General features: G+C 45.6%; 1 protein-coding gene across 1 annotated transcript in view; it reads left to right on the top strand.

The window, feature by feature from the left end:
• The first annotated feature begins 2,236 nt into the window (after positions 1-2,236).
• The window catches only part of NDUFA9 (NADH:ubiquinone oxidoreductase subunit A9), a 184,134-nt gene continuing 174,859 nt past the window's right edge, over positions 2,237-11,511 (top strand). The window contains exon 1 of the mRNA XM_086921297.1: positions 2,237-2,334. Within this exon, the coding sequence (XP_086777423.1) occupies positions 2,283-2,334 (52 nt within the window). The 5' untranslated portion in view covers positions 2,237-2,282. The remainder of the gene's footprint in view (positions 2,335-11,511) is intronic.

Below are 11,511 nucleotides of genomic sequence, written 5' to 3'. Positions count from 1 at the left end.
CTCTCTGCCTGCCATTGCACTCCATACATCTGAAAGGAAAGAAAAAAACGTGCATTTGCATTTCAAATGTCCGATCCTGCAGCAGCACACTTCCAAAGCCCATACATGTCAGTAACCCGATTCAAAGCCCCATTCTCCCGATTTTTTTTTTTAAATCTCCCACTTTGCTATTCTGAAATGTTGGCATGTATGGCCTACAGACACAGCTCAGTTTAGTGTAAATAATGCTAGCTACGGAAGGAATGAAAGGTGAGGCAAGCACTCTGCCTAGTCTTGACATCTTTCCAAAATAAGTTTACTTGTTCTTTCAAGAGTCTGCAAATGCCTGGACGTGATACCAAATTAAACTGATAACAAAAAAGTATTTATTCACTTATAGCACATCATTTCTGTATTTGTTTACTTTAAGTATTATTCATGGATCAGCTCTAGAGCACCCTTTTTAAAGTGTTTTCTATTTATATTTGTTCTTTGAAGTATATACAGATAAGGGGAAATATATTTACCAGCTTTAGGTGATTTTGCCTATTTTCTTACGCACTGGAACAAGATCTGACAAATGTTCATTTGATCTCTGTAGCATGTGCTAACCTGTTAAGGAGCAATAAAGTGCAATGGCATGGGGGTGTGAGATGCTTTATGATGATTTATTTACTTTTATATATTCTGGGGCACAAAATTGTTTTGTATCAGTTTCTTAACTTCCCATTTCAAGGGTTTTGAAGCAGTGCAGTTTCAAAATATTTTAGGGTTTCTCATTGATCAAACGGTGTCTTTTCTAATATTTTTCTCTTTTCATGCACTTCATTGCTAGGTTTTACTTGCGAGAAAATGTCTTACTAAGTGTCACACATTTGGCAGTTGAGTGGTACTCATTAGTGCCCTAAAACTTTGGAAATGTCACACAATCTGAAAATATGGCAGCTATGTGTAGGAGGTTTTTTCTCACACCCCTCTGCTTCCCTCAAACCCCTGAATCTATGACATTGCTGCAGTGGCACAGCCTCCAGTCAGCACCTCCATGTATGTAGCCTTCTCACACCTTCCTCTTCCCTCAAAACCCCTGAACCAGGAGCCTAGCTGCAGTAACTCACAACCTCCAAACAGCACACCTACATTTCTGGTGCTATGCAGCAGTTTAAAGATCTCCTTTAGAGTTTCTCGTTACTCAAATGGGTGTAATTTTAGATATTTATATATGTTTCCACCGTCTACATTGCTCGCGAGAAAGTGTCACACATATTAGTTGAATGTCACTAATAATTACACTGAAATTATGCAAATGTCCCACATAAGCAATCTGAAACCTTAGCAGCTATGAACAGCCAAAATTCAAGAAAAGCTTTTGTGAGTCCTTAATTGCCATTATTAAGGAAACACAATTAAAGACTCTCAAAAGCCTATGCATGTAGGAATCGCTATTAAAATAGCGATTCCTAATTGCGTCGCAATTGCAAGTTGCAATTAAAGAATGGCTTCCCATTCATTACGATGGGCCTACAGGCCCATAGGAATGAATGGGAAATTGCATTCGCAATTTGCGAGTACCAATAGGTACTCGCAAATTGCGCATGCAATTTCAAGGGTGCAAAGGTGTCAAAATGATACCCTGGGGCACCCCTGAAATTGTGATGTGCATCCATGCACACATTTTTCAAGGTTTTTGCAAAATACACACCAGAGTAATTTCTCTTTATTTTGCGGCCAAATAGCGAATTCGCTATTTTTATGTGCTTCTAGCATTGCATTTAAGAAATTGCAAATTGCGATTCCTTGAAAAATATGAGACGGTTGACCAACTTTGTTATGGAAGTGAAGCGAGGTGGTTATGATGGCCAGGCAGGGAAGGAGGTGAAAGGCTGGTGCAGTGGTCACTGAAGCGGGAGTAAAAGTCTACTGTAGGTTAGTGTATCTAGGGACCTGTTTGTTGTACAAAAGAATGTGTATGTTCACATTCCACCCAATATATAAAAAATAATGATCGAGTTTTAGCAGTATATTGTTATCAAGCGGTCGTACACAAAACATCAGTATTGTTCCCTCTAAATGAGTAATATGTTCCGCATCTGGATACACGTGGAGAGAAATTAAACAAATCAAGATTCTGAGGGAAAAGGGCACATACTATTACTGTTTACGGCTCAAATTACTATCGTTCATAGCCGCTCCAAGATGGCCGCCACTGACGACAGACGCGCATCATCGGTCTTCAAATGTAAAACGTCGGAGGCTATTAGTTCTGTCCGGTCTAGTTCTTGAGGTGCATTCTGGGCCGGAAGAAGATGGCGTCGGTGTCCCTTTGCTACAGGGCTACCCGTGCCCTACACATATCAGGTAGGTCACTGTGGATAAAAGCTGCAAGCCTCGGAAATGAAACGAGTACCCTGTGCCAGTTTCCGCGGCTGTGATGAAAGCACAATGAAATCATTTTGCTGTTAGTTGGTGTTTCCAAGGATCTGCTAGCGACCCCTACAAGCTCCAATGATATTCCCTACGTAGCCCCCAGATTACTGTCAGGGAGTGCGCTTGACCTTTGAAAGAAGAACAGCGATTTAGGTGTAGCCCAGAATTGCTGCTCCTCTGTTCGGCAGATCATGCCTCCTAAAGTCGGATGCTTGAACATGAGCAAACTTTATGAGATCGCTTGTAGTGTCATTTACAAAGCGTGAATAGCCCACCAGAAGAGCTCTGAAGTTAGGAGCTCTAAAGTTTTTCAAGTTAGTGGCTGATTAGCTTATCCAGTTAAACTATTTGTTCTGCTTTCCAGAACTTGCAGTGCTGATCTTCTTATGGAATAAACGGGAAGACACCTTCGAATTTAAAAGAAAAATCCGGACTGGATGAGCTACTAACGTATGGACCTAGGACACTTGAGAGCTCAGCACAATATCTGTTTTTTTGCGTTATTGTACCTAAAGTACTATATTCATGTCGAAAAAACGTAAAACTCATACTTCTCTAATGGCAAGGGAAAAAAGGACAGGGTAGAGTACATGTGGGAAGTTCAAGTTCGGGCATTTGTATTGCGCACTACTCACCCAGAGGGTCTCAAGGCGCTAGGGGAAGGGGTTCATTATTTGTCGAATAGCCAGGTTTTAAGTTCTTTTCTGAAGGAGATGTGGTTCTGAGTAAGGCGGAGGTGGGTGGGGAGTGAGTTCCAGGTCTTGGCAGCCAGGAAGGAGAAGGATCTGCCACCCATGGTGGATTTCCGGATGCGCGGGATTGCGGCGAGGGCTTGATTGGACGATCTTAGTTGGCGGGTGGGTTTGTAGAAGGACAGTCGAGTGTTGAGGCATTCGGGTCCTAGATTGTAGAGGGCCTTGTGTGCGTGGGTGAGAAGGCGGAAAGTAATTCTTTTGTTGACGGGAAGCCAGTGGAGGTCTTTTAGATGTCCGGTGATGTGATCTTGGCGAGGGATGTCTAATATGAGTCTCGCTGACGCGTTTTGAATGCTCTGGAGTTTTTTCTGTAATTTTGCTCTGATTCCGGCGTATAGTGTGTTACCATAATCCAGTCGACTCGTGACCAATGCGTGGGTGACAGTCTTTCTTGTCTCGAGGGGGATCCAGCGGAAGATCTTTTTGAGAATGCGAAGTGTGTTGAAGCAGGAGGACGAGACGGCGTTGACTTGTCTGGACATCGAGAGAGAGGAGTCTAGGATGAAGCAAAGGTTACGTGCATGGTCTGTGGGTGTGGGTGCTGTGCCCAGAGCGGAAGGCCACCAAGAGTCGTCCCAAGCTGAGGGGGAAGATCCTAGGATGAGCACCTCCGTTTTGTCTGAGTTGAGTTTAAGGCGGCTATGTTTCATCCATTCGGCTACTTCTTTCATGCCTTCGTGAAGGTTGGTTTTGGCGGTGTTGGGGTCTTTGGTGAGGGAAAGGATTAACTGGGTGTCGTCGGCGTAAGAGATGATGTTGAGGTTGTGTTGACGCGCGATGGAGGAGAGAGGACTCATGTAGACGTTGAAGACGGTGGGACTGAGTGATGATCCTTGTGGTACGCCGCAGATGACTTCGGTGGCCTCTGAGTAGAATGGGGGAAGTCGGACTCTTTGAGTTCTCCCAGCGAGGAATGAGATGATCCAGTCCAAGGCTTTTCCTTGTATGCCGATGTTGCTGAGGCGATGTATAAGGGTGCTGTGGCAGACTGTGTCGAAAGCGGCGGACAGGTAGAGTAGGATGAGGGCCACTGTTTCTCCGTTGTCCAGGAGTGTTCGGATGTCGTCGGTCGCTGCAATGAGGGCGGTTTCGGTGCTGTTTTTGGCTCGAACCCCGGATTGAGATGGATCAAGGGAGTTGTTGGATTCAAGGAAGGCGGCGAGCTGGCTGTTGACGGCTTTCTCGATGACTTTGGCCGGGAATGGGAGGAGGGATATGGGTCGGTAGTTTTTAAGTTCAGAGGGGTCTGCTGTGGGTTTCTTCAGAAGGGCGCTGAGTTCGGCGTGTTTCCAGCTTTCTGGAAAGGTGGCAGAGTTGAACGAGCAGTTGATGACCTCACGGAGATGGGGTGCAATGATGGAGTCAGCTTTGTTGAAGATGTGGTGGGGGCAGGGGTCGGTGGGCGAGCCAGAGTGGATTTAGTTCATGAGGCGAATGGTGTCTTCGGTGGTGATTGGGTTCCAGGCGCTGAGGCTGTTAGTTGGCGGAGTAGGATCTGAGGGGGGTGGGGAGGGTTGATCGCTGGGAGTATTCTCGAAGCTGTTGTGGATGTCGGCAACAGCTGGTGACAATCTAAACGATTTATTCCAACTATACGTTTACATATGAGAGTTCCAGGAGTACACCAAAACACAGCACTACAACCGACCAACGAATTTCTTAAATGCTCATTGTACTGTGACACAAAGCGCATTGTATGCACCACATACGTCACATTAGCACACGCCCTCTGCCCCAAAAAGGTTTAAAATACAATAGCACACACACAAAATGAAAGCACAAAACAATAACCCACAAGACAGTAAATTAATTCAATGCATAATCCTAAAATGTAGGAAGCATCTGTATTCTCCCTGTTCCGAAAATGTTTTTTCTTTTACGTGAATTGTCCGGGAAAGCAAGTATATGAACTGTACGATTTTTAAGAAGTTAGGAATAGAGAACAAAACTCTTTCAAAAGGGGGTGTATACAGGCCTGCCCTGTGCTTTTAAAGCTGTATAGTTAGGGCCTGGGCTTTTTATGTTTTTAGTCATGTTTTTAAAGGTTTCTAATTTTTTAAATATCATATGTAGTGTTACTGTATAACGTATGTAAGTGTATTCTGTGTGAAATGCAGTCGTGCTTTGCATGTGGCCGAAAGCACTGCAAATAAAATTGAAATTCTCAGTTTCCCACACACAGAAGACCAACTTTAATTGTCAGATTACCTTTCTTACCAACCAATATCCTGTTTATTCCCACTCTTTTGACTAGAGTCTTGATTCCTTAAACCACAGTCTGCCTCAGACAGGAGACTGCACCCACCTCCTTTTCAGAAATATCAAGAGCCATTGTCTCCACCTTCCGCTCGCATACTAGCCCCTTTGAACAAAGACACTCTTGAGAGGTACCAAAACTTTACACTAACAGCTCTTTCCAACACTTGCAGGATATGACCTGAAAGGGGTACTGTGGTGTTCTTCTGTATTTATCTTTGTTTGGTATCTAAGTTGCTAGGGTAGGATGCAGGCATTTAGAATGTTGGGGTTGCGAGTGTGTAACACTGAGGATTGAAGAGTGGCAGTTCATTGGAGGCACTTGGTGGATGAGGTCTCTGTGCTTGAATATACAATAAACCTTTTTCAACTACCTATCCTCAGCGAGGTATCTGTAGTATGGAGTAAGAAGGTAAATGTGCTCTGAAGACTTTGTGAATAGTATCAGGAAATGGATTTATTCCATAGGTACAGAACCAGGGAGCCCACGGCAGAGATGCTGATAAAGAAATGAACAACAGAAAAAAAGTGCCAATACTCATACTCTATTTGATACTCTATTTGATACACTATTTTATCGTCCAAAAGAAGACTACTGATCAAAAATGGGAAATGCTTTTCAATAGCTGTTTTTATTCTACAAAATGAATTTTACGGAAGTAAATTTATTTTAACTTTCAACTTATACTGTCAAAAGACAGAACAATTTATATACAAGGTGAAAAAAGGCGGACACGAAACAAGGCAATAAAATAAACCATACATTTAAAGATCAATCATATCACAGTCATACCACAAGCATTCATACTACAGTGCTTGACCAAAACTGGGTAAAGAATACACCAATGGGCTAAGTATTGGGTCTGCTGTAAAAATAAAAGAAATGTCAGTGATCATTGAACACACTCATTAATTTTCGTTTGAATCCACTGAATTCTAGGGCTTATTAAACAAGAAATGGGTGTATAACTCGTGGCAGCTAGTGTGGCAACAGATCAACACTAGGGCAAGAAAAGGGGAGCAGACACTTGACGAAAGAAGGCCTACGCGTTTCGAATCCCTGGGAAATTAAAGGGATTCTCATCAGGGCCAAATCACTCACAAACGAGTATATCCGGTGGGAGAAGTCAAAGAATAGAAGTCACCTCTGAGTTGAATGGTGGCGTGTCCTGGAGCGTAATTTGAGCACAAGGAGTAGCTGACCGGGTGGTTGACAAGCCGCGTTTGGGTAGGAGACCTTAAAGCTTTGCTTCCGCGGTCCCTCTGTCGGCGCAGGGTGAAAAATCCGATCGCCTAGCGGGGCGGAGGGTCCATATCTTCGTGATCAAATCCAACAAGCGTTCAAGTCGGTGCTAATTCTTCGCGCAAGGCACCAACAGCAACTGTCGTGGAGGGACAGAACATAGGAGCTCACCTCACCTAGTATTAAGCGAGGATCTTGTCCAGGAAGTAGAATGATACCTAAGAGGGCAAGGTCCTTCCACCCTATGATGTTTCTACCTTTGACTGCTACATATATTTTAGTTTTGTTTGATCTGCCTAAACACATGAGCGTGTCCCAGAAAGATCCTATTAAATCAATATCTTGCTCGCCAAAAGCTTTTGGATTGATGTCAGGAGCAATTAGTGGTGCACTATTAGGCCATAATTCATAAAATGTGTCTGCAAGGATAGTAACTAGAGCACCTGAATCTGCCATGGTTGTAATAATATTATTATCAATAGTAATGTCAGTAATAGGACCTTTGATAGGTTTGTCAGAATACTCGGGAATATCAATTGCAACTACCATGTTAGCAAATTGTGAAGTACAATCTGAAGTTTCATGTGTGTCTACAGAAATATTTGCAATTCTGACTCTGCTGGGATTGCTATTGGAAGTAATGCAGTTTATTTTATTACAAACGCTTTGGAAATGTCAAAATCTCTGACATTTGACACATTTTTTCCCTAATGCAGGACACAAAGGGTTGTTTCCTATGTGGTTTCTTGAACCGCAACGGAGACAAAATGGTTGGCTTGTCATGGGTTGGTTCCTAATGTATTTCTTCTCTGAGCCTTGTTTAGAATTAATCACACAAACAGTATTCCCTTCAGAAACAAAATTCATAGTATGAGAGGTATCAGAGGTAACGGTCTGTGCATTATTATGAGTGTAAAAGTTAAGTGGTTGATTGCTGGATAAAACTTTGGATGTAACAATTGATCTCTCAATACTTTTGGCGAAATCAATTGTTTCAGTCAAAGTGGGATTACAAGAAGTAAGTAAACGTTCTTGTATTTTTTTAGAGTGAAAATAGAACACCAACTGATCTCTTATGTAGATATCAACACTTGTACCAAAATCAAATTTCTCTGCTAAAACTCTTGAGCTTGCTATATAATCTTCTACAGATTCTTCTGAGGATTGTTTGCACATAGCGAAGTTGAATCTCTCTAGAAGAACACTTGTAGAATCAGAATATTGTTTACCCATGCATAATTTAGCTTCAATAAAAACGTTCCAAGTTGCATCTTCAGAGACTGGTGCAGAAAAATGTGGAAGATTGTCAAAAACCCTGCGACCAGCGGCTCCTAGATGATTCATAAGTAGAGTCAGTTTCCTTGTAGGAGAATAACCGTCCGCATCGATTGTAGTTAAATAATTTTCAAAGTCCTTCAACCATTCTGCCCATTTTAGTTCTGGTTTGCCTGGTTTCTGTAGAAAAGGTGCAGGCTGGATAACACCTTGAGCAGTTGCCATGGTGAAACACAGTACAAATGACGAAAGTTAAATGCAATATGACAAAGTCAATTTGAGTAAGTTGTGCATAAAGTAAAAAGAAAAAACATTTTCTAGAAGAATAATTTTGGTCTCTCACTCACTGGAAATGTCAGGAAAAGGCAAAATTAAAGGTAGAATAAAGTGCCTGGACGTAGATGCAGCCCGAAGGCATTGTGGTGCAGTTGGTGTGCGAATCACGGAAGCGTCGCACAGATGAAGGTAAAGACACAAAATGCTCGTTGAACACGAAGAAACGTTGGGGTGAAGTCGGATGTATTGTAAATGACTTCGCGACTTACCCAAAATGGCCGCCGTGCATCTGACGTCAGTGCGCCGCTCCCACAATGCCTTGCAGTTCAGAGGCGTGATGACGATGTAACTTAAAACACTCTGCCAGGCTCGGAGCTGCTGACGATCGAAAGTGACGTGATCGTAGCAGAATGTTGATCCTTGAAATAGGATGCTCGAGACCATAACTGTGAGTCTAAGATTAAACTTTAAAATTAAATCCTTTTGAGAAGTTCGAAATCTGACCCACATTCCGGATACATTTGTAGAAATCCTGATTGGTCGAGATTTCGGGTGGGCTCCAATAATAGCTCCAGCAGAGTAAAATTGTAGTTGTCACAAATAAAAAACAAGCATTTACAATGCAATGGTCTCGGCATCATTAAAGGTAGAGCTATTGGCATTGCTCATGACATTTCTTTTTTTTTTTCTTTAAATCATAAATAAATGGCATTGTCATTTACATTGCCAATAGCTTAATCATTAAATACATGGCATTGTCATTTACAATGGGCAACTGCAAGACTTTGTTTGTAATGTAAGCCATGTTTTCGCAGTACTGTTGAATTTCATTATCCTCGCCTTGTGCTATTTTTCAGCCGTATATAGCGTGAGTTTTGTAGAATTAAGCTTAGTGTAACCTACCTTTTTGTTTTGGAACCTTGTGTAACAAGACATGTGTTCAGCTGTTCTTTGTTTTAGCTCCTGTGTGTCAGTGCACAGTGTAAGCGCACAACCATACCCTGCTCTCTCTGGAACAGTCACTCTGCACTCTGCTCTCGACAGCACACTGCCCTCGACAGCACAGAGCCCTCGACAGCACAGAGCCCTCGACAGCACAGAGCCCTCGACAGCACAGAGCCCTCGACAGCACAGAGCCCTCGACAGCACAGAGCCCTCGACAGCACAGAGCCCTCGACAGCAGAGAGCCCTCGATAGCAGACAGCCCTCGATAGCAGACAGCCCTCGACAGCACTCTGTCCTCGACAGCACTCTGTCCTCAACAGCACTCTGTCCTCAACAGCACTCTGCCCTCAACAGCACTCTGTTCTGCCCTCAACAGCACTCTGCACGCAACAGCACTCTGCACGCAACAGCACTCTGCATGCAACAGCACTCTGCATGCAACAGCACTCTGCACTCAACAGCACTCTGCACTCAACAGCACTCTGCACTCAACAGCACTCTGCACTCAACAGCACTCTGCACTCAACAGCACTCTGCACTCAACAGCACTCTGCACTCAACAGCACTCTGCCCTCAACAGCACTCTGCCCTCAACAGCATTCTGCCCTCAACAGCACTCTGCCCTCAACAGCACTCTGCACTCAACAGCACTCTGCACTCAACAGCACTCTGCACTCAACAGCACTCTGCACTCAACAGCACTCTGCACTCAACAGCACTCTGCACTCAACAGCACTCTGCACTCAACAGCACTCTGCACTCAACAGCACTCTGCACTCAACAGCACTCTGCACTCAACAGCACTCTGCACTCAACAGCACACAGCACTCTGCCCTCAACTGCACTCTGCCCTCAATAGCATTCTGCACTCTGCCCTCAACAGCACTCTGCCCTCAACAGCACTCTGCCCTCAACAGCACTCTGCCCTCAACAGCGCTCTGCCCTCAACAGCGCTCTGCCCTCAACAGCGCTCTGCCCTCAACAGCGCTCTGCACTCAACAGCGCTCTGCACTCAACAGCGCTCTGCACTCAACAGCACTCTGCACTCAACAGCACTCTGCACTCAGCCCTCAACAGCACTCTGCCCTCAACAGCATTCTGCCCTCAACAGCACTCTGCCCTCAACAGCACTCTGCCCTCAACAGCTCTCTGCCCTCAACAACACTCTGCCCTCAACAGCACTCTGCCTTCAACAGCACACAGCACTCTGCCCTCAATAGCACTCTGCCCTCAACAGCACTCTGCCCTCAACAGCACACAGCACTCTGCAACGTTGTGGCACATGGCATAGTGGACGAGGAAGCTTCTTTACGGCCCTCCCAAACAAAACATGCTAGAGCCGGGCCTAGTACATGGTCAGTCTGGATGAGAAGCTGGGGTACATGGACAGGCTCAGTGAGGACCTGGTACATGGACAGGCTGGGTGAGGAGCTGGGGTACGTGGACAGGCTGGGTGAGGTGCTGGGGTACACAGACAGGCTGGGTGAGAAGGTGGGGCACATGGACAGGCTTGATGAGGAGCTGGGGCATACAGACAGGCTGGAGGTGGAGCAGGGGTACACAGACAGGCTATGTGAGGAGCTGCTGTCTAAGGTCAGGCTGGGGTGGAGCTTGGGTACACGGACAGGCTGGGGGTAGAGCTGGGGTACACTGACAGGCTGGGGTGGAGCTGGAGTACACGGACAGGTTGGGGGTGGTGCTGGGGTACATGGACTGGCTGGATGAGGAGCTGGGGTACATGGACAGGCTCAATTAGAAGCGACAGCACGTGGACAGGTTGGATGAAGAGCTAGGGCACGTGGACACTTAGCTAAGATGTCAGGGAAAAGAAGGGGCACCGAGGTTGGATGAGGAGCTATAGCACATGGACAGGCTGATTAGAAGCGAGGGCACACAGACAGGCTGGGTGAGGAGGTGGGTACAAGGACAGGCTGGGTGAGGAGGTGGGCACACGGGCAGGTTGGGTGAGGAAATAGGCACACGGGCAGGCGGTGTGAGAAGCTGGGACACGTGGCCATGCTGGGTGAGAAAGTGGGGCACACGGACAGGCTGGGTGAGGAGCTGTGACACGTGGACACTTGCATGTCGGGGCAGAGAAGGGGCTCCGAGGTTGGAAGGGGAGCTGTGGCACGCGGGCAGACCGGTGAAGGAGCTGGGCAGCCAGACAAGATGAACAGCTGTGCACCCAGATTGGGTGAAGAGCTGTGGTGCATGCGCAGACTGGAAGAGACGCTTGATGCGCGGGGGCAGAGGCACAGACTAGATGAGGAGCTATGAGAGACGGGCAGACTGAGGGAGGGGTCGTGGCTTATGGGCAGATGGGGCGAGGAGCGAGGGCACAAAGGCACACTGGGTGAG

Source organism: Lissotriton vulgaris, chromosome 1_1 (assembly GCF_964263255.1).
Source record: "Lissotriton vulgaris chromosome 1_1, aLisVul1.2, whole genome shotgun sequence".
Taxonomy (NCBI): domain Eukaryota; kingdom Metazoa; phylum Chordata; class Amphibia; order Caudata; family Salamandridae; genus Lissotriton; species Lissotriton vulgaris.
This window is presented reverse-complemented; position numbering and strand designations above follow the sequence as displayed.